At 33.1% G+C, this 24,933-nt stretch overlaps 1 protein-coding gene across 3 annotated transcripts in view; it reads right to left on the reverse strand.

Annotated features, from left to right (window-relative positions):
• The window catches only part of Cip4 (formin-binding protein 1-like Cip4), a 202,813-nt gene that overhangs the window by 21,750 nt on the left and 156,130 nt on the right, over positions 1 to 24,933 (reverse strand). For all 3 annotated transcript variants that reach the window (XM_072530810.1, XM_072530809.1, XM_072530808.1), the window contains exons 5-7: positions 6,233 to 6,507; positions 3,075 to 3,246; positions 2,568 to 2,795 (exon numbers count right to left, since the gene is read on the reverse strand). In XM_072530810.1, the coding sequence (XP_072386911.1) occupies positions 2,568 to 2,795; positions 3,075 to 3,246; positions 6,233 to 6,507 (675 nt within the window). The remainder of the gene's footprint in view (positions 1 to 2,567; positions 2,796 to 3,074; positions 3,247 to 6,232; positions 6,508 to 24,933) is intronic.

Here is a 24,933-nt window from a genome sequence, read left to right on the forward strand (position 1 = left end):
ACTGATATAAAATATGACCTAAATGTAACAATGACAATTTTTGAACGATAATAAACTCTATAAAAGATTGATAAATAGTTTTCCTGTTTTCATAAATAGACAATTGGAAGTTTCTACAATTGCTTGGAAAAGTATTTAGTATTAGCTTAAATATTTTATTTTTAATATTCCTTTTTTTATTTAACACTCCAATAGACGACGGTGGTTTGTCAGAACAGGGTTTATGAGCAAAAGGCTGTTTCTTACATAAATAAATAATATACATCTGTTTTTTTCAGTACCTTTCAGGCAACCCAAAAAGTACTTATCTAAATATTTTACAAAAATAAAAGTTTTTATTGTAATATAGCAGTTTGACAAATAGTTGAAATTTTAAAAATTCCTCACTTACTAAATATTCTGATGTTTTGGCAACGCTGTGGAGGTCTGACGTCGTAAATCTTGAATGACGTGCAATCATTTTTTTATGAAAAATTCTATATCAAACAACAATAATACTGTGCATACATATGAATATGTAGTTTTCTAAAACATTAACTTCCTATAGTGAAGCCACTCGGAGCAATATAAGATGCCAAATTTTGTTTGAATGGCGTTTTTTAAAAAAAGTTGTTTACTTTTATTGTCAATGATATACGTTAAAACAAAAAATCTGTATTCTGTAAATCTGTGTAAAGCATATTTTCAAGGATAACATAAACTATTGCTTTTGCAATTGGAAGAAGTCTGTCATTTTTGACTGCTTTAAATTGTCCAGTATTCTATCTATCATATTTTCTAAAGATGTGAAACAGTTGTATGCTTTTTCATTTGCGTTTTGTATTTGGACAAAGTTTCTTAGAACGTTTAAAGCAGTTTCCACATCTTGTCTAGTAGGACCTTCTTATTATTAGGTGCGAATGGTCAACCCCCTGCAATGACACTTGAAAATCATAAATTGTGAAGTTTATTGCGGGCGGCAGTTAGAAAGGGTATTTATTTATAGCCACGGCCGGGCCAAAAACGTACAAAAACACGTTATAGCGAGGTAGTTATAGTTCAATAGAAATTTCACGGGACATCTAATGTACCTCGTTATAAGCAAAACCTCATAATAACAGTGTTCGTTATAGAGGGAGTATACTGTAATATGATTTTAAGCAGTCTACCAGATGGCTCAAAGGGCTGCCAATCATTGTGATGTGAGTAGTTTAGTGAACTCATTTTATCCTCCTGTGAAAGCCTAATTTTTCTATACCGGTACGACCAGGCTTATTGTACATATTAAACTGCTCTACTGTGTTGAAGATTTGCTGTAGGATCATGCTTGAAACCACCAAGATTTGTTTTAGGAAGAAACCGTGACCAGGATCTCTCTGCTCATTCCCGTTATACATATTTATTTGTGGGTTCTTTTAAACCAAACATTTTTGTATTGTATCGATTTTATTCCTACGACTTAAGACGAAATACTATCTATACTTCTGAAGAGTTGGCCAGCTCTCTAAGGCATCGCATCTTCTTGTGCTTTGCATTCTCTGAGAACCGTAGTCTTACAATTAGGGACTGGGGAGCGCAGTAGTCCAGTCGAACTTAGTCGTTCACTATCTAGAAGATTACCAATTAACATCGAAATCCTCCTGCACATCCACGTGCATCTAACTCTGATCCTACTGCTCCATCCGTCGCCTTCTTTCTTTACATTCACTCGTGTCACAAACAGAATAAACAAAATCTTTCGTAAAAACAGGCATCAGCACCACTTTCCCACCACCCAGCAACATTTTCAAATTTCAAACAACTTCCTCTCGTCTTGTGCTGTAAAACCATGTCCTATTACGTTGTTAGTCAGTTTATTATTCCATTAGTGCACTATTTTAACCTTCCAAAGTCCTTTTTACAAAAACTGTTATTAATAACTAAGAATTTGTTATTGTAAAGCGCCGACTGTAACAAATACTCAAAAATCGGTGTACGATGCGCGTGCGTAAGACCATTGCCGCTTTTCTATTCGTACATCGGCATAATATATATTATTATACATCGTAGGCGGGATAATTCAGACCAGGACCTGCCCGCTGTGTTGCTTTTTAAATTTTAAAACATTTCTTTGAGTTATTTGCGCTGCAATTTTTCAGAGACTGCGCTGGTTTTGTAGTCCACAACAAGTACCTACCTTACGTTAATTAGGTATTTGAACTATATTAAAAAAAAATTTAAATTCGTCTACCATTTTTATTGGTAGAAGCGCGTATCCATCGTAGACGGGATTATACAGATCAGGACTTGCAGGCCGTGAAAGTTTTTGAATTTTAAAACATTTTTTTTACTTTGTGATGTAATCTAGTAGATGTTATTTTATACTTTTCTGTTAACAGATTGCGTTAGTTTACTAATACACAACTACTGTCTTATATTAATCAGGCATTTCCTATATTAAAATTTGAAATAATTTAAAGTAAATACCTATTTGCTAAATACTACAGATTATTTAAACCCTAACTACTTGATAACTACAAAAACCATCCTATCTCTTTAATCTCTATATCATCAAAAACGATTTTTATTCTCTATATAAACCTACTCACCCCTCGACTGCCGAATATGTGGAAGATTCCGGTCCGTTTCTTCATCGCCTTATTGGTTATCGTCCCCTTCACCGTATAACTTCCTTCTTTTACTTTACCACTAGCTGGAATATTGTTTATGTTATTAGCACTACCGGAATCACTACCGCCTTTCGACAAATCTTCGAACGGAAAATCCTCGGGAGGTTGAAATCCGGATTTGAATTTTTCTATCACTAACATTGTATCCTAGAAAAAATAAATAATAGAAAAATCGAATATTTTGATTTTTTATAACAGACTAAAGAAACGAATAACTAAAGATCGTATTATATGAACAGGTGTCGTTTTCTGTCTGAGATTCCAAAATAGTTATCTCGTTCTATGTCTGCGCATCATTACAAACCACGCTTCTTTTAAGAATGGTATCTGGAAAGTCACCCTCCGTCTGTCATGTCACGTGCGTCTTGTCATCTATCATATGTCATTCGCTATATCTACTGTAACTTATAATTGACATATACTTACTTCTTTTTCGTTAATTATATCGGCAGCCTTAAGGATACCGTCTAAACACTTATTAATAATAGGAAAGACATTTCTTTCGATGTCCACTGACGCGCGAAAGAAATTCTTTATGTTCTTTATCCTTTTCTCGTCTAATTCTTGGAGTTGCCTAAAAACTTCTGGTAATCCAGACCTACAATAAGAAATTTCATGGAAATTTAACTTATCACTAGACTTCGGCAAATATGCATATTGCATATTTTGCATATTGTGCATATTTTATGCAAATATTTCATATTTTGGCATATTTGTATAAAAGTTTGCATAAAGTGCATAAAAGTTCAGATTTTTATACTGTATTTGAAAATTTTTACACATACCAATTTATTTCAATTCTTGTATAAAATTTTGTAGTCATTTTAATCAAGAAATATCTAAGTAAGTAATCTCTACAGGTACAAAACATTTACAATTTCAAAGAAGATCAATTTAAGTAGCCCTCAACATTCTTAGAAAGTCTCGGTCACTGAGGCATTCAGTTATTGGATAATCGCTAAGGGTTCGCTCATTTGCATTTTATGATCTAATCCCCAAATCTATCTACAATTTATTGTATCTTAACAGCAGGTAAACGGCTAATAGTTTTGTTCCTAATTTAGGGATTTTCCAAAATCTCCCAGTTTATTGAATTAGGTACCTAAACATTTCTAATTTGATGCTCAGATTTGTAAATCATTTTTGTTTTGATATTCAAAGCGTAAACACTCGCTGTGCGTAACAAAAAGGAAGATTGTGATTTTATAATGCCTAAAACAACCAGTGCTTCAACTTGGATTAAACCTTATAAAGAGCTGTCTATGGATATGGGAAAAATCTACTGTTCAGTCTGTGGCAAAATTGTAAGTATCTAATATTTTCTATTAAATATCTAATATTTCATACATACAGGGTGTTTCCAAATGACACTTACAACGTTTGACTGTAGATACTTCTCGAAAAATTGAACAAAACGATATAGTTAATGAGGGGTCAAACTTATTTACTTTTCGAGATACAGGGTGTTAAAATTAAAAAAAATTAAATTCTTTTAGTTAATAACAACAATAACTTTAAAACCAATAAACGTATTTACTTGAAATTTAGTACTCGTAGGTTGTTTTTAAATGAAAAATAGCTTCCTTTAGTGAGAAAAAATTGTCCATGGTACAATACAATGGTGTGTATTTAGAAAAATTTTTCACCTTTACTTTTTTTTATGAAGTCAGCTATTCTAAAACACAATTATTTTTATTGTAATTGAATTAACAAAAAAAAAACTTTTGTTGAATTTTAAAATAAGTTATATGATGTACTAATGGTTAGTAACAAAAACTAATTTGTGGATTAATACTGCATTTAAAACACTTAGCGAGTGTTTTTTTTTTCAAACCAGTTATTTGATTAACCAAAAACACCTTGTATATTTTTATATTTTAAAGGTTGGGTTAAAATAAAGGTTTTTATTTTTATTTATAGATAGCATGTGAGAAGAAATTTCAGATAGACCAACATGTGAGAACTGCTTCACACATTGCAAAAAAAGGAAAAATATGAGGAAAACATCAAACTTCAATGGCTAAATGTTTCCAATCTACTTCAAAAAAATTAGATGAGCAAGAAACTTTTAATGAAGACTTGTGTCGCGCATTAGTGTCTGCAAACATACCGCTTTCAAAATTAGCAAATGTAAATTTTAGTTCGTTTCTAAAAAAATATTGCAAACTTAATGTTCCAAGTGATCGGTCTCTAAGAAGAAATAATGTGAACGGGCTATACTCGTCGGTGTTAATTAATATTAAGGAAGAAATTGCAGATAATTATTTTTACATATCTGTAGACGAAACCACTGATTCCTCAGGAAAGTATATTGCTCATTTATTGATTGGTGTTCTTAAAGAAGATACCTTACCAAAATCTCATCTTATTTCATGCCAGCAACTTGAGAAAACAAATGCTTTAACAATTTCGCGTTTTATACAAGAAACATTAGCAACTTTTTTTCTTCCGACAACTATTCCTTCTAATAAATTATTATTTTATCGGATGCTGCTCCTTATATGGTAAAAGCAGGACAAAATTTAAAAATATTTTTCCCAGATTTAATACATGTTACTTGTGTAGCGCATGGATTAAACAGAGTTGCAGAGGAAATACGAAAAAAGTTTCCTCTTGTAAATACCATGATATCCAGTGTCAAAAAAGTATTTCTTAAATCTCCTATAAGAATTCAACTTTATAAAGAAATGCTACCTAACATTCCTCTTCCACCACAACCTATTTTAACGCGATGGGGAACATGGTTAGAAGCAGCTAATTTTTATGCAGATCATTTTGTTAAAATAAAGAACATAATTGATACGTTAACAGATGAAAGTTCCCAATCTCTTTTGGATTCTAAACAAACTTTTCAGAGTAACTTGCTTCAACAAGAACTTTCATTTATAAAATCAAATTTTAGTTTTGTTCAAAAAACAATTACTCAGTTAGAATCACCAAAACTGTCATTGTTCGAAAGTACAGCATTAATAAAAGAATTTGCGTCATGTTGTCGGAACGTTAGAGGTAATATTGGAAAAGATATTTTAAAAAAATTTGAAGCTACTATGGAAAAAAATAAAGGTTACCATATTCTTTCTGAAGTAGTCAGTGTTCTAGCTGGAAATATTTCGGAAACAATTAATTTAGAACCAAATGTTTTGGCTAGTTTGAAAAATGCTCCCGTTACATCAGTTGATGTTGAACGAAGTTTTTCCATATATAAATATATGTACTCAGACAGAAGCCACAAGTTTTTGTTAGAAAATTTTGAACACCACTTGGTCATTTATTGTTACCATAATTCTAAATAAGTTTATTCATACTTAAAAATGATGTAGTTACTTAAAATAAATGTAAATCTTAATGAATAGTAGGAAATATTTAGTTATGTACACTTTTTTTTTAAAATAAAATTGTTACTATTTTACGATTTTTTTATTTATTTGTATGCATATTTTGTAAAATATTTGCATATTTTCGGGTAAACACGTGCATATTTATGCGCATATTTTCTACATTTTTATTTGCATATTTGCCGAAGTCTTCTTATCACACACAAATTATGTATCAAGATCTTTTTTGCACATCGATTAAAAACTTACCTAAAATGTTGCCTTTGCAGTTCGTTCGTCCTTTGTAACTGCTGTGCGTATTCGTTTTTCGCGGAATCGCAAGCTTGTGTTTTGTGTGACATGTTCGATCTCTGTTTCTCGACTTCGGCCCTGGACAAATTAAAATCCGCATCTGCTTTCTGAAAACTTTCTATCGCCTTTTCCGATTCTCTGTAAGCTTTGTCGTATGCTTTTTTCGCCCTTTGTAGAGCTTCGATTTGAGCCTGTAGAGTTTGGGACAGTCGTAAGCCTTCCTGGAGCTGTTTCTGAAAAAAAAAACAATATAAAATTTCCAAACCCAAAAAAAAACAAAAATATTTAGTCCACTCCAGGACTATTGTCCAATCGGATTCAAAACTTTTTTATGTTTGCAACCCTGAAACAAATTTTGGAAAAAAAAACACTGGAACATGGCATTGATACTCGCCACATATACTTCTCAACAATTGAAGTGGATATTATGAAAATGTGTATTTTATTTTTTGTTCATAAGGTCAAATAGAAAAATGGAGTGATATAAATAAAGATTTATTTTTACTTCGTATTTTCATACAGATGAACCGAAAAAAAATAGAAAATAAACAAAAGTTGTAAAATTAACAACCTAAAATTTCTATTCTTGCTCAATTTCTAATATCCCGAAAAGAAAAATTAATAGTGTGTGGGTCCACCTCTGTGTCGCCTTAGTGCTCTAAGACCTCTTATTAAATTATTGATGAACTGCTGCGGTATACTTTCCCAAATCGCGCGTAATGTATTGGCCAACTGATCTAAGGCTTGGGGCGGTTGAAGGAGCCTGTTTTGTTGCCTAGACATTTCGGCCCAAACATGTTCAATGCAATTAATATTAGGTGAACACGGTGGCCACTCCATTTTTGTAATGCCATGAGCTTCTATATACTCGTTTACAATTCTCGCACGGTGAGGGCGAGCATTATCATCAATCAGAAGAAACTGTTCGCTTATTGCACCAAAAAATGGAACAACTATTGGTACTATGACTCTGTCTCGATATCGTGTAGCAGTCATTGTCTCATTAATTAAGACGACCAAGTCCGTGCCACCGTCAAAATATATGCCTCCCCACACGCAAACGGATCCACCTCCAAAAAGAGTGGTTGGGACTCTCAGATTTTCATTGTAACGCTGACCTCTTTCCCTCCACACCAATATCGGCCATCATTCGTATACAAACGAAATCTGGACTCGTCAGTAAAGAGACAATTCCTCCAATTTTCGAAATTCCACTGATAGTGTTCCATCGCCCAGCGATATCTGCATGCACGCTGCTCCCTAGTTAGTCGTGGAAGGGTAGCGCGCCGTCTAGCCCTTAAATTGGATGCATGTAACCGTCTTCTGATAGTTTGACTGGAAATCGCTCGTCCAGTACCATGCCTGAAGATACTGTTAATTCTGGAAGCCGTGAATGTTGGGTTTCTTCTTGCCGTCAGAACTACAAAACGGTCTTGCCGACGAGTTGTAGATCGTTCTCTTCCTCCTCCATGCCTGTATGTTGCAGATCCAGTTGCTACATACCGATTTCATGCACGACTTATCACACTTTGCGACACATTTAGCTTCATAGCAACCTCTTGTTGAGTTATGCCTTGTTGGATCCAACCAACTAATTGCTCGAGCTGCACAGGTTCTAAACGTCTTTGCGGCATAATGTTTTTGCGATAAATAGATTTCTTGACTTATTGACAACTGGTAAAGCCAATACAAGCACTTTTATACGAATGATTATATTCATGTTTGGAACAACATGTCTCTCTTTGTACAAGATAAGAGCCGATAAGAATAGGGAGAAAAAAACTACATGCAAAAAATATTGGCAATAAAGATAGCATATAGAGTATAGTACAGGCAATTATTTTAAAAATAGTTTTATATGTTAATTTTAGGAATTTTAAAATTATCCACTTCATTGTTGAGTAGTGTATTCATAGACTACAAAGCAGCCTACGACTCTGTGAATAGAAGAAAAATGTTCAAAGTAATGAAAGAGCTAGGAATACCAAATCAGTTGGTAAATTTAACAAAACTAACTCTTAAAAGAGTTGAATGTAGAGTACGAATTCAGGGGGAACTGTCTGAACCTTTTAAAACTAATAACGAGCTGTGCCAGGGAGACACTCTCTCCTGTATACTGTTCAATCTGGCTCTGGAAAAAGTAATACGTATATAAAAATCATAAGCATTGGTTCAATATATGCGAATAAAGTGCAAATCCTGGCCTATGCTGACGATATCAATATTGTTGGGAGAACGGAAAACGCTGTACAAGAAGCATATGTAGCATTAGAAGAATCAGCTACAAAAATTGGTTTAATAATAAACACCAATAAAACGAAGTATACGAAAATTTGATCTGCCGCAGAATTTGCACGGCCAACAGTGCTACTTTGGGCTCAATCTCCTCCTTAAATCCACAATTATATCTAGAAATACAAAAATAAAACTCTACAAAACAATAATACTAATAATATGGTTCAGAGACCTGGACTCTAACAAAAAATAATAGGATGTTTCGAAAGAAAAGTACTAAGGCGAATCTATGGAGCAGTGAATGACAATGGAGTGTGGAGAAGACGATACAACTTCGAACTTTTTAGAATATACCAGGAACCAGATATCGTAAAAAAGATTAAGATAGGACGTCTGAGGTGGATAGGGCATGTAATGCGGATGGAACAAAATGACCCAGTTAGAAAAACGTTCTCTCTCTCGTTTATAGACCCATTGGTCAGAGAAGAAGAGGAAGACCCAGAACAAGGTTCCTTGATAACATCGATGAAAGCGATGGATAGGGACGACTGGAGAAAAATTCTTAACCCACGCTTGTTTGCTTGTTTGCAAAAGCAAACAAGCAAGAAAGCTTGTTAAATTAGGTAGTTGAGAAGTTTGAAAAAAAGTTGAATTTTTTGTTTTAGTCAAAAAGGCGATTAGAAAAATATGAAGAGGCATTTGGCACATTAAAGCCATGTATGAATTATCTTCCCTATCCTCAGTAACTGGAGTAGGTAAGTCATTTACATATTCCCATAAGAGTAAAACAAAATTTTGTAAAACAAAATATTTATTTTAAATTGTTTACTCGGTTAAATAAACAATTCACAAATTAACTATTGAAATTTTTATAATCTATGCAACAAGGTATCCCAAATTAAAAAAAAACATAAATTTTTGATGATTAGAACCAGAGATATTGCGACTTTTATAAATTTGAAGTTAGCGAAACTTCATGAAATTTTTGAAGTTGAATATTTGTAAAATTATCTCTATTATTATGAGGAATTAAAGTTTTTTGTGCATTTTTAGAAAAGTTATTAATAATTTTAATAATATAAGTTAAAAAAAATCGATTTTCTACACTTTTCCAGCAGAATTGTATCACTTTTTCATATCTAACAACCCATTAAACATACAAGAAAAGCAGCTCAGTCGGAAATAGAATAATTTAACGACTTCTATAACATAAAACCAAACGAGAAATAAATTTGTCATCAGGGCTCATACAGTCTAGTGTGACGATACTTTTAGTATACCGAATATGAATAAAAGGTTTAAAAATAATCGGGTCATGATCCATTTCACCACTTTCTACTAACATTACACAATCCAAATACAAATCACCGTTTGATAGTCACCGCAATTGCTGTTAAATGCAATATTTTTTGTCGATACCTGTATATTGCGTCAGGTTTTTTCATTATTTTCCTAGCAAACAACTTTTACGTTATAATTCTGTGTAAATTGCGGTTTTGAACGTTTGTATGTGATTACCTCAAACGCAACCTCAAGTTTAATGTTTTCTTTTTGTTGCATTTCTATAGTTACCCACAGAAATACGCCAGTTTGATAAAATGAAAATTTCTACTTCTATTACGATTGTCAAAAGCGAGTTTTTTGAATGCAGTTTATTTTATTTCAAATTATATTTCTAGTGATATGACTGCATTCGACCAAAAACCACAAATTTCTTCCACAAAGGAAAGATATTAGACAAATTTACACTCTGAGCTCCTCATTTTTTCCAATGTTAAAGCCATAAAAGAACTGATTGTGAGTATTTGACATCCATGTATTAAAAAAGCTGTCGTAACTACAATAAGACTACTTATATATGGTTTTATTTCAGTACACTAGCGGAAGCTTCAAACTGTTTTCTGAATTTTTAAAATTTAAACAATATTTGTAAAATTGAATAAAGTAATTCTATTATGTATTTATTATTTATGCTTTAAACAAATTATATTATACAGATAACGACATTGTTTTGTTGACCATAGGAATTAAGATTTATTGCAATCCCATCTCTAGAGAAAACTCACCAAAAAATTATTTAGATGAGTTTGTTGGAAATAAATATGGTAAATTGTGCGAAGTGGCAAGATACCAAGGACATGGCCTTACAACTGTACTGAGCTGTGATAAGGATGAGGTCAGAAAAGAAGTTGCCTGCTCAGAGGCAATGAACTTCTACAGCAATTTTATGAGAGAAGTAGATTTAGCTAACCAAACAGCAGGTTTATACAACATGGATCGCAGATCGGGAAAATGGAGAAAAAATGTGTTTTTTAGACTGGTTATGGTTGCTGGTGTAAAAATTTGAGGATACTACAACGATCTTCTTCGGAAAGAAATACCTTTTCTTGAATTTTTAATAGCTCTAGCTGAAGAGCTGATTCAGTTTGGAAAGACTACGTCAAAAGTTCACAAAGGGGAAGGGCGACAAAGTATGATAAATGTACGAGAACATCTGCCAGTCGAGGGTGGAACAAGTCGATGTTGTGCAAGATGTTCCTAACGGAAAATAGAAAAACGAACTTTAACATTGTGCAGAATGTGTTAAGTTCCAATTTGCAGAAATTGCTTTACGCATTCGACACATAAACTGTAAAATTATGTTAAATAAATTTTTAAAAGCACTTGGAACTTTTTTCCATAGGCTACCACTGGGAAATATATTACGTCCCAGTTTACAATACCAATGGGACACATATGTCCCATCAGTCAAAATTAAGTCAAAAATTTTCGTTAATTCTTACCATAATTCTTATTCTAAATTTCGTCCTTGATCAGAATGTAACTCTCAAGGGGCTCACATGTCTTGACATGACGTGTCATGTCATTCTTGATTAAGAAGGCCATTTTGAAAAATTTGCGAAAATTAAGTACTGGTTTCCTAACTCTGTTATCGGACGTGGACCGAGAATATCCACTGATATGTTTCATTCTAATTTTTTTTTTCTGCGCTCCGAGCTTACTCTTATTTTTGTAACTACTTGCTTCAATTATGTACTGCATTTTTATCTAACACTAGACATGAGCTAGAAGGTTATAGTCGGTTCGCTATATTTACGCGGGTTTCGGATTAACAAAATTATGCTAATGACTTATTGATAACCAGTTGCAGTAAACGACTTCCCAGAAAATTAGGTAAAAACTGCATTAATGGTCATATTTTAAAATACATTAAAATAACATTAGGGTAGGTATAAATTTGTTACAATATTGCAGTTGAATTGATTCTTTGCCAGTGTTGACATTGTATGTTTGGTGGAAGTATTTAAAAATGCCTAGACGTGTGTTAGATGTAGATAGTCTAATTTGTAGTGTACATAAGTATTTTACGGATGAGAAAGAAAATGGCGGTCCTTTAAAATCGGTAATGTCTGTTCAACAACGCGTATGTGATGCTCTAGGAATTAGTGAAACCAAACTAAGAGGAGTATTACAAAATCGCAATAATGAACGGCCGAAAGAAGATCACCGAAAAACTCGCCTATCATTGAAAACGAAAGATATTCCAGATGGAAAAAAATTTGAAATTCGTGATACCATTTATCGAATGCGAGCCAACAAGGAACATGTGACCTTAAATACAATTCTCTCGGAATTAAAAGATAGAAAATTTGACGAAATTGGCAGAACAAGTCTATGGCAAGTGATACATAATTTGGGTTTCAAATTTCAAAAGGAGGATAACAGAAAAGCCCTTTGTGAAAGAAGTTCTGTTGTGCATAAAAGAATTAACTTTCTAAGAAAATATTCTAAATTAAAAGAAGAAAGGGCAAATTTTATATATTTAGACGAAACATGGATATTTTCTAGGGGTGCAACCAAGAGAATATGGCAAGATGATAACGTAAAGTCTATCAAACATACTGATGGAGAAGGGAAGCGACACATAATTTTACATGCAGGAGGGAAATCGGGTTTTATAGAAGGTGCTGATTTAATATTTTCTCCCAGGTTTAAGTGAGCCCAGCGTAATTATTTTAGACAATGCACCTTACCATTCTGAAGTATTAAACAAAAGTCCAACGAATTCTTGGACGGTTAATAAAATTAAAGAATGGTTGACAAAGGAACATATACCATTTACACAACATATTTTAAAATCAGAATTATTACGCTTGGCAAATATCCACGCAAAACCAAAAACCTTTGTTGTGGATCAGATTATTGAAAGTTACGGTCATCAAGTTTTACGTCTGCCACCGTATCATTGCCAGTTTAATCCCATCGAATATATATATGGGGAATAGCAAAACAATATTATGACAACCATATTGGGCCTAACGGTTATAGCGACGACGCAGTTCGGGAAACTTGGCGAAAGGCACTTTCAATTTTAACTCCAAAAGTGTGGTGCAACTGTATATTCAAGTGCGAGAAACTAATAGAAGATTGGTGAACTCGTGAAAATAAAATAAACGAAATAAGTCCAATCATAATAACAATTAATGGTGATGACAGTGATGATGATGACGATTATGATATTTTTGATGATAATGACTGATTTTCATTTTTGTTGGCAAGTTAAATTTTTTTATTTTTCATTAGAAATTCTCTCCATGGAACAAATATACATAGACCATATTTTCTGTGTGAAGTGTAATATAAAATTATTATTAGGTTTATATTAGCCACATTAGACTCCATTAATGAAGTAATTCTCCTTATTATACAGTCAATTATATAAAAGATTATCCATTATTATTTAATTAAAAAAAGTTATGGATTATTTTTCATTTCATTTGACCAGTTGATATTTCCCCAAAGAGCAGGTAATTAAAACTGGGTACTTACAATAAAAATTTTAATCCGAAACCCGCGTAAATATAGCAAACCGACTATACACAAACCTTTGTTATCTGGTAAAAATGTTGTTTTTTGGTACTTAGCCACTTATTCCAAACTACCTTTGAATTATAGCCTGAACAAGCGTTTCTAGAACATTTTTCCTACGATATAAATTATACTAGGAAATAAGTACGTTTCCAAACTATTATATTAACTGTTTTAAAACTCCATTTTATTTAACGACCAAAAAAGATCAATTCTCGACTTCATAAGATTTATTAACGAAGTTTTAAATTTTTAGAAAGCAAAGTTATGATCGATGCTAATTCTCGTTTATAATATTTTCTCTGTTCGAAGCGAGTCTAGCGCTCAAGTGGTTTTTAGGCCAATTAACTCGTCTGTCTATATATAAACTTTGTGTACGTTCACTAATTTTTTTAATGGATTGTTTCTTGCCGGTTTTTGTGTTACATAATCGGCTAATACAGCTAAATGAGGATGTACAAACGCTTTGGCGAAAAGTTTTTAATGAATGGCAAAATCTTCCTGACCCGTTGTGTAATATTTACGTGGTTTGTGGAAAATGCTACTCGATCTTTTATAAATGTCATTGAAAAATGTGCCAATTTTTAAACGAATACATAAAATCGTTTAGTAACAAGCTGAAAAAATCGTGGATTTAGCGATCACACAAAAAATGACATCAATTTAAATCAACATCGATTTAATATATTTAAAATGAAAGTGAATAAGATCTACATCAAAGAAGTCAACGTGTCTCAAATGCTTGTCTAGGATTTTTTACTTACTTAATCAGTAGACCCATTTGTACCTTTCGGTGTTGGGCCGTTTATAATACAATTCATTAAATTACAATAATTTACAGTCTTCTTAGGTGTCCTAGCTCTTAACGAACTTTCTCCATTCCTTCCTATTGGATGCCATCTGTGTTGCTTCGTGCCAAGTCTTACCCTTACTCTGTAGTATCTGCGAGATGTCACTGTTCCATTCTTTAATGGGTCTTCCTCTTCTGTTCTTCCCTATTGGTTTGGCGTACCATACTCTTTTTACTTGTCTATTAAGTGTTGTCCATCCGGGTTAGATATCCGAACCATGCCAATTTTTTCTCCTTGATTGAGTCGAGTATCGGCTTGATTTTGAATTTTTCTCTTATTTCTTCATTTCTGATTATATCAGTTCTTTTTACTCCGATAGTTCTTCTGAGGTATTTCATCTCTGCTGCCTGAATTCTGCTCTGATGTCTTTTGTTTAATATCTAATTTTCTGCTCCATATGTCACTGTAGGTCTATATATTGTTTTGTATATTGTCATCTTGGTCTTTGTTGATATTTCTTTGTTATTAAGGAATCCTCTATTTAGTGCTTGGAATAGTTTTCCTGTGTTTTCCATTCTGTTGTTAAGATGTCCTCGATGTCTCCTTTGTTGTTGATTACTGTTCCTAAGTATTTGTATGAATTTGTCTGTATTATTTTTTGTTGGTCTATCATTACTCCTATTTGATCTTCCGTCCCTTGTTTCCTTGATATTTTCATTATCTGAGTCTTCTCTTTGTTTACGTTTAAGTTGTATTTGCTTGCTTCTAGGTTCCATTTCTCTAAGTTGTATTTCAGTTTTTCTGCAGTTTCCGCAATTAATAATATGTCGTCTGCAAATATACACATCTCAGCGTTTATCATTTGCATTCTGTTCCAACCGATGGAGTATTTCTTGAATGTTTTCTTACATTCTTTCACTATCTCATCTATTAAATTTATGAATAGCAGTGGGCTGAGACTTCCCCCTTGTCTAACTCCTTAAGTTGTTTCAAATGGTTCTGACTATATTTAACATTCTTACTGTATTTGTTGTTTTCATGTATATACTCCTTGTTGCTTCTATCAGTTCTTCACTTACTTGTTTCTTCTTTCGGCTTTCCCATATATTTTTTCTTTTGACTGAGTCGAACGGTTTTTCCATGTCTATAAAGCTCAGATATATTTCTCTATTTTTCTTTAAGCTTTTTCTATTACTTGTTGCATGGTGAATATATGGTGTTGTGTGTTGTGTCCTTTCCTGAATCCACTTTGTACGTCCTCTAATTTATGTTCTATTTCTTTTCTGATTTTCCTTTCTATTATGGTTTAGTATACTTTTGCTGCTACACATAGTAGTGATATACCTCTATAGTTCTTACAGTCCTTTGTGTTTCCTTTCTTGAATATAGGTATAATTACTGCATTTGTCCATTCTCTGAGTATTACTTTTCTCTTCCATATTAGGTTATATGTATAACAATTTTTCTTTTGCTTTTACTCCTATATATTTCATAATTTCTGGTGCTACTTCATCGCTTCCTGGTGCTTTTCCAATCTTTATCTTTCTTATTGCTTCTTCCAGTTCTTCTTTTTCTATAGTTTCTGGATTTTCCGTGTTTCTCATGGATACTCTCTTGTTGTGGCTTTCCTTCTCCATTGTACTATAAACAACCTCGACGGTTGCCTATAAACTGGGCATGATTTAAGTATTTTTATATCCAGTCAATTTTAACGTTTATTGTAATGTAGATTTGTAGAAATGCCATACGCTAAATAAAAAATAAATAAATGTGGTTGTGGTAATAGTTTTTTGGTGCATTTATTTATTAATAAACGTTAAAAAGAGGTAAAAATGTTAAAATGGAATAAATTCTTGCAAAAACGGTTTTACAACCTTTAATTTTGCTTCGTCATTGTTTTTAATATATCGAAAATATTAGTCCAATTATTTCTTCTACTTAGAGCAGCAGCTGTTCTATCTTTTGGTAAACTTGCAACAGCCTTGGTGGTCTTTGGCTTAGGTACCTTTAGTTTTCGTAGGACTGACTGCCTTTTTTGATTTCCTCGCTTTTTAGTTGGTGTTTTTACTTTGGCCTCTGCGGAAATCACAGCTGTGAATGAAGCTGACGCAGTCTTTTCAACTGTCTTCACTTTTTCTCTGCCTTTTTTTAGCCTTAGTCAAAGCCTAACAAATTGAATAATTGGCAAAGCTTTAAATCTTAAAAGTAAACGGTTAGTGAACGAGCCTATGGGGGAATACTGTGGGTTAGGAAAATAGCATCTTTATTATTAAATTAATCTTCTGTCATAAAAACTGTGCTACCATCCATTTCCAAATCGAGATAACACTTTTTTTTAGAAAATTCAACACGTAAAAACTTTTTAAATATTCTCACGTTTTTCGTTTAAGATGCACTTTAAAGCAACTAAAACTGTAAACTATCAATAAAAATCTATTTTCGTGGATTATCAAATAAATTTTTATGGCTAGCTATAACAGAAAATCTTAATTGGTAATAAAAACATACGGTTTTAATATCTTATCGAAAATTAATAAAAAAATCTAGTTCACTAGAGCTCCCATATGTAGGATCGAACGTTTGATACTCTCTCTTCAAATATGTAGTCATTTATTTTTCAGAAATGACCAATTTACGAGCACGGATAACTATTTAATAGGATAAAGAAAAAAAACTGGTATTTTTTGAATATTTGGTACATTGTGTTTGCTCTTAATTATTTTTTAACTCCATGCTGTTTAACACTTGTCAATAAATAATAGGTACGATTCTTTATTCCATGGTTTAGTCAATAAACTTCGCTTCATCTTTTTATAAATCTGATTGAATTTGACTGATAGCATGGGATACATTCGTTTTGAGAACTAGATGGTTTGTGACTTATTCGTGACTTATTTATTTATTCGTTCTGTCTATCCAGTAGTTATATCATAGCGATTTCGAAATAAAAATGTATAATTCGGAATAGGAGAATATCATTGCCTAATTTTTGACGTGACAACGTCTTAAATTAGGTTGTGGCTCGGAGTCACTCATGAAAAAGTGTAACGCCCGCTCACGTCTGTTACAGTGAGTCACCGAACGAAAGAGAGGCCCGCCGGACCGGCGAATGCCTTGCGTCTCTCTCTCACTCAAACATGATCGGTCCGCTGCGCGCGGCACTAGAGAATTAGGCGCGTTGAATCGCTAAAGTTGATAATCGTTGAAAGTATCGTCAGCTGTGTCTGTAGTGAAAATGTGGAGTGCTTACAGTGTCCTATTTTAGGGGGAACCACCAGTATGAGATATAATTTTAGGAAATTACCTAGGGACCTATATTCTTTTATAATATTGCTATGGATTTATCCATTTAATATTGAGCAATGATTGTAAACATTCTTTATAGTTTAAACTTCAATGAAAATTATTAACTGTGTCTAAAGACATGTATGATATGAGGTATTTTACCCAAGAGTATTAAGTATAATGAATATACATAAAAACATAATTTTGTTTTCTTAGGATTTAACATTTTGTCAGCACATTATCTCAAATTCACACTTAAATCAATATGTTTTTACTATTAGGTCTGTTGAATGTTTGTTCTTTACACAAAATTTAGTCTATACTTCATATTTATTAAAGGCGGTAAAATATACATTACAATTCAGTTGTTTATAAACCACTTTCAAAGCATAAAGAACCTTTTAAGCTTTGTTTATATTATTTTGTGTATATTAATTGAGTTAATTGGAGTAGCCCACTTTGATACAAAAATACAGTCAATTTATGGATATTTCAAGGTGACAATCTAAAAAAAGCTGATTTCCTCCCATGCATTTTATTAGAAACACTTGAAATTTAAAAAAAATTTAAAAATCGTAAGATGTAAGACCTTAATCGTGAGATCGTGAGATTTGTCTTCAATTCGTGAGTAGATTCGTCATTTACAACAACTACAACAATAAAGGTAAATAATTGTACACTAATATTTCATTATCGTGAATTATAAAGAAAAGACTAAGAACACAAATATCAGAACAAATAATAAGCTATTTTGGACATGTCCTTCGAAGAAATGGTCTTGAAAAACTTACCATCCAGGGAAAAGTAGAAGGCAAAAGAAATAGAGGTAGATCTCCCACACGATACACGGACCATATTGTTGCTGCCATTGGCGCTCCATTGTCAGAATGTGCTAGAATGGCAGAAGATAGAAAAACGTGGAGGAACATTGGGAAATTTAGCTAATAACTTCATGATATCACGATACATGCATCAGGTTAACGACTAAGAAGAAGATTTCATTATCGTAAACTATGATTGATTGATTAATTGTTAGATTGACACAAAAGTTGAGAAACTGAGTTTATAGCGGCAATTCCTTGTTCCTATTGTGCAATTTAATAATATTCATATCAATAAATATTCTACCAAGAAAAAGACGTTGTCACGTAAAATCTTCGCCCGTTAAACCGACTTTACAGGCAACCGATTTTTTTTCTAAATAACTTGTTTGGATAATCTGTTTGGGTATTTTTTATGGCTCTAAATAATATATAAGACGGATTTGCAAAATCGTAAAAGGATTTATCCAGTCTGCGTTATCCCACGAAGTTAATCGTGGAATAACACAGACCGGACTAACTATGACTATGCACACAACTGTCAAAAGCTCTCTTAAAATCCCCTTTGCCTGATCCATTTTTATTATAGTTTAATTACCGTATGTACTTTTTTAATGATCATTGAAAAAATTACTTCTACCATTGTTAAACAGTTTTATCTGGGTTAAATATCAGGGAAAGGCGTATTGTTTGATTTGAACGTTGAGAAAACAAACATTTTTACGTGATATGACTTTAACGTTAACCTTAATTTACCTTTTTGTGCTGACTCATCCTAAAACCATTCCGGTGCAATGGTTTATTTTTATTACAAGTGGAACAAACGGTGTGTTCGGCACTTAGATTTTATCAATTGAAGAACACAACAAATTAATGTATATCATTTGACTACACGGTTTTAAAGTAGTAAGAAATAATGACAAGAAGCAACAGTAGAAAAGTTTAAAAAAATTTTAAAATGTTGGTTATGGTTATGGTTGAACGTGATCGTTCAAAAAGTAAATGAACTCTACATGATCTAGTTATGGATGATAGTGCTCGACGTGCATCTTATCTGAAAGAGTATTTAATAGTTTGAACAACATTATTTCTGAGAAAGCTATTGACAAAATGATTGCCGAATTTTTTCACTATGGATCAAAATTTTATTAAAAAAACGTGTGATTTTGGAAGTCAATTCCTAACTATGAATGAGCCTCGAGTTTACCACTAAGATCCTGAGCTGTAATGACAACTGCAGATCAGACTGAACGCAGGTATTCTGCTTTGAAGTAATTGAAATGGTCCAAGAAGGTTAAAACATAAATTTTTTGGAGTAGAAGTAGAATTATGTTGGTTGACTACCTTCAAATCGTCAAATCAATAATAGGGGAATGTTATAACAATTCTTTGGAACCAACAGGACCATCTATCATTATGACGTGTACCAAATCATATCAGCAATGATATAAAAAACAAAATTGTAAGTTAGAATTGTTCATACAAATTTATTTACAATACGTACAATATAACTTACAAAAACCGGCAATCACGATCAAAAATAAAGTTAATGAGACGATGAATGATATAGTAGGAGATTATCAAAGTGGCTTCATTAAGATCAGGGGGATGCAGGAAAAAGTTAAATTTAATCAAAAAAAACTGACGCAATACTATTGATCTGGATTCTTACAGCTTTGTTTTCAACAGTTCTCTACCAATTCCCATCATTGCTCCGGTCTAAATACACTGGGGTGCTAAATTAACCGGACACTCAGACGTTTTTGTTTTTTGATGGTGTTTAGATCAAAACTTGTTTAATTTGTTTGAATTGTATTTTATGCTTTATTAGCGATAACATTTTGTTCTTGTTTGAACCTGTTTAGATGTTTTTTGCGAACAACACTTTTACACATACGTTTTGTTATTAATGTGAAATAGTGGCTTAGTATTAATTCAAGTTTATTGTGGCACTGTACCTGATAAGTTCGGCTGCAGGTTTTTGTATTGTCTCCTATTTAAAACTTGCATTAAAAAATTTATGGCACCAGAAGAAGTAGCACAAGCTGTTGCCTTACAGGATGATGGGCGGAGCATTCGTTACAACGCAAATGCTTTACGAATTTCTCGAAGTAAAGTGTTTGATGCAATATATAAAATTTGCGTTTATACCGTTCGAAGACGCTTAAATGAATATGGATTAGGGTCCAGAATACCTGTCACGGGACCTCTATTAACAGTAGATCATCAGTGGCAACGTTTACACTTCGCTCGCGAAGATCTTCAATTGGGATGTTGACGATTGTAGTGCTGTGCTTTTCACGGATGAATCAAGATTTAACAGACACTCATCAGATGGGTGGCCTAGGATATGGAGAAGAGCTTGTGAACATTATCAGCAATGTTGTTTTACTCCGAGAGTTCAATTTAATGGAGGTGGTAAAATTGTGTGGGAAGGCATTTCCTCAGAGGCTCATACATAACTTGTTATAATTCAAGGAGGCAATTTGAACGTACAACGGTATATTCAGCAATGTTTGGAAGATCATGTAGTGCTATTTGCCCCATTTGTTGCAAGCAAACTTTCGTCTGATGCAATATAATGCTTGTCCGCACATCGCAAGAATAACACGGAGTTACTTGGATGAAGTTGGGATTCGTTTATTACCCTGACCAAACCTGCAGACTGACATCCAATAGAGCACGGGATATTCTGGGGACGACATATTGACAATGGTCAAATACTTTGGCCACCATTCGGCGAAGCAATTCGTCAAATCAAAGCCCATTCTACTGGCTACTATTATGCTTTTGATACGTACTGCGAGGCTAAGCCTTCAGCTAACGAAGAACAGATGAAACCGAAAAAGTCTAAACTGCCACTAGGATCACAAGTTGTTTTTGACCTCCTGAGTATTATTACAGTTCCAACTGATCACATAATATTTTTCGATAATTATTGTGACACTAGTGACATTGAAACAAAAAACGGGCACAGTTTGTGATAATCGTATCAAAAAATGTCCTCTTATACAAGGCAAAGAGATGAAGAGAAAAGATCGTGGATATTATGATCATAGCTACGATGAAGAAAGTGCTATATTATTTGTAAGATGGAACGACAACAGTGCTGTAACCATGGGTACCAATTACGGTACCATAGAGCCCCTTGCACAAGTGAAGCGTTGGTGTGCAAAACAATAAGAAAAAGTAGCAGTGTCACAACCTCAGTTATTCAAATCCTACAATTTATCAGTGGTGGGTACTCTTTACCCAAATGTGACAGTTGTCAATGCGTGGAAACTATATAAATAGATTTGCTACTATTTCAAAGAAATATTGTTCGCCATTACTGCAGAGCTTTCACCAAAGCCATACAAAGACGATCCACATCTATCAAACCACCTGGTTCGCTGCCAAAGAGTATACTGGATACTACTGATGGCCATTTTCCGAAAAGAACCACGAACCCTCGAGATGTCGCCAATGCCACATGCGAGTTATAATGTAACTCTTTGCACTGAGCAGAGAGAGTATTTTAAAATATTTCACTCATAATTAATTACTTATGTGTTTTTTATGTATATGTATGTATTTTTAATTAATGTTTCCTTGGTCTGTATGCATTTTTATGTTCATTATTTCTACTGGTTATATATAACTATATTTTATATAGGACAATATCACTAATAAGCCATACCCTCAAAATATTTCTAAAGGTGATTCATGGAAGATTATATAGAAAACTAGAAGATGATATGGATGATACTCAGTTTGGGTTCCGCAAGGGACTGGGAACGAGAGAGGCATTGTTTGCTTTTAATGTCCCCTCTCAAAGATGCTTAGATATGAACCTAGATATTTATTCCTGTTTCATCGACTTCGAGAAGGCATTCGACAGGGTCCGACATGAAAAACTAATAGAAATACTGAGAAACAAAGATATAGACAGACGAGACTTACGAATCATTATCAATCTGTATTGGAATCAAAAGGCCAATATAAAGATAGAAGAACAAAAGTCCGAAAATGTAGATATAAAGAGAGGAGTAAGACAGGGCTGTGTTCTGTCACCATTACTGTTTAACGTGTACAGTGAAGCCATATTCCAGAAAGCGATAGCGGATCTGGGTGATGGAATCTCTGTAAACGGAAGAATAGTAAATAACATAAGATTCGCTGATGACACCGTTATAATGGCAGACACCCTGGAATCGCTACAAGAATTGGTAAATAGAATTAACGATTATTGCATTAGATACGGACTAAAAATAAATAAGAGAAAAACTAAATTCATGATTGTCTCAAAAACGCAACATGGAAATGAAAGATTAATGATAGAGCAAACCCAAATAGAAAAAGTAGAGACATATAAATATCTGGGAACCTGGGTTGATGACAAAAATGACCAAAGCAGAGAAATCAAAGTCCAAATTGAAACTGCAAGGCAAGCATTTGTGAAAATGAAGACAATGCTTACCAACAGAGACCTTCAGTTGCATCTCAGATTGAGGGCTCTAAGATGTTACATATTTTCTGTCTTACTATACGGAATGGAAGCTTGGACATTGAAGAAACAACACATAAGGAAAATAGAAGCGTTCGAAATGTGGTGTTACAGAAGAATATTAAAAATTCAGTGGGTTCAAAGGATTACCAATGCTGAGGTACTACGACGTCTAAATAAGGAGTTAGAAATTATGAACAGCATAAAAAGAAGAAAACTAGAATATTTGGGTCACATAACCAGAGGAGAAAAATATGAGCTGCTGAGAATTATTATGCAAGGAAGGATCCAAGGAAGAAGAAGCATAGGAAGAAGACGCATCTCCTGGCTGAAGAACCTTAGAGAATGGTTTAACTGTAGTTCACTACAACTTTTCAGAGCAGCAGCTAACAAAGTGACCATAGCCGTTATGATATCCAACCTCCGATAGGAGATGGAACTTTAAGAAGAAGAAGATATTTTATATATTTTACACTGATTTTCCCAGTGTACCTGCTTGGGTACACCATTTTTTTTTTCAAAAACCAAATTTTAAAAATGTACAAAATATTTTTTTATATAATTATGACCATAATCAAAAGCAACTGCTTAAGGATTTAGGTATTTTTAGTTTCTCTATTGGAGGTGGGCATTAATGGGTGAAACGATTAATGGGTTAATCTGAAGTATGCCTGATCGAATGAGAGCCGTAATTAGGGCTCGTGGAAGAAATACTAATACACTCTACTAAGTTTGTTTTTTCTGTGTAACATTATTGAGTTGTAATAAATTTGACTTTAAAATTTTGTTTATTATTAAATACTCAATTGGGAACATCTCAAACTTTTATAAACGCCAGTTTTTAGGAAAAATCTGAGTTTCCGTTTAATTTTGCACCCCAGTGTAGATCTACTGATCTGCCTACAAAATATGCATCGAATGTTAAAAACCCTATTAGCAGAAATCATTTAAATACCCACTTAAAATTTTAATTTACACTCCAATGTCAGGGTTTCACCTTTAATTTATTTAAATGAACATAATATCTTTACCATATGGTTTTGCCAATGACACTTATTAACTTCACTTTACATATTTATACAACCTTTAATAAGTTTTACATATATGGCATGTGCTACACATTAATATTGATTTGAACGTCTAGATAAGAAAATTGTAAAACTTTGTTATTTATTTTGTAATAGAAAACTTTCTTCAATTTTATTTATGCGATTTATTAAAATATCTTATTTTATAACACTTTCGTTAATTTTAAATACGTCTACGATTCAATAAAGGGATGTCAGTTATATAACATCTTGAAAAACTTCAACATACCCTCGATATTATATCCGGCGAGTAAAAGCAACAACGGACAATTGAAAAGAGCCTCCAATAAAGATAAAAAGACAAAAATGTTAAAATGGACAAGAGCAAAGAGAACTTCTTCTTCTTGTAGTGCCTATCCGTAACGGAGGTTGTTCGGATCTATTATGATCAAAGAGTTCTTGTATGTATTTGATCCATATGGATATTTCTTGATTTTTATCTATGATGATGTTCCTCTGTTGATCTTACAGTTTGCTAGCTGTGTTGGATTTTTGAAGACCAGCTGCTTGTTTTAGCTTTTTATGCATATTAAATTTACCGCTTTTTTGTTCGAACAACTCTATCTCTTCAAACTATGATTTTAACCAATATTCTTTGGCCTTTCGTATTTCGGTTCTTATTTGTCTCTGAATATTTTTGTACATTCTTTTGCTATCCTTTGATTTTCTTCTTTCTTAAATATGTTGTAGTATATTGTCATTCACCCAACTTTTCCTCTTCTCTTTATTTTCTATTAGATGTTCTTCTCTGATCTTGTTAAAGGTTTCACATATATTCTGGAGTGATTCTTCTGGAACATATGTTTGTTCCATGTTACTTAGCTTTTCTCAAAGAATCCGTGCGACTGTCTTCTTTGGTTTCCTTATCTTTTAGTCTTCTCATATCACATTTTTTGTTAATATTATTTTTAGAGACAACAAAAGAGAACAAAAAATGAAATTAAATTAGTGAAGAGCTGCACATATCTAGGGAGTCAAATTAAATGCAGAAGTAACAGAAGAAATCGAAATTCAAAAAAGAATAATGAAGGGCAACATTTTTCGCTCCAATACGGTACATCGGAAATCGAAGATTGAGGTCTAT

The sequence above is a fragment of the Diabrotica undecimpunctata genome, chromosome 4 (assembly GCF_040954645.1).
Source record: "Diabrotica undecimpunctata isolate CICGRU chromosome 4, icDiaUnde3, whole genome shotgun sequence".
Classification (NCBI taxonomy): domain Eukaryota; kingdom Metazoa; phylum Arthropoda; class Insecta; order Coleoptera; family Chrysomelidae; genus Diabrotica; species Diabrotica undecimpunctata.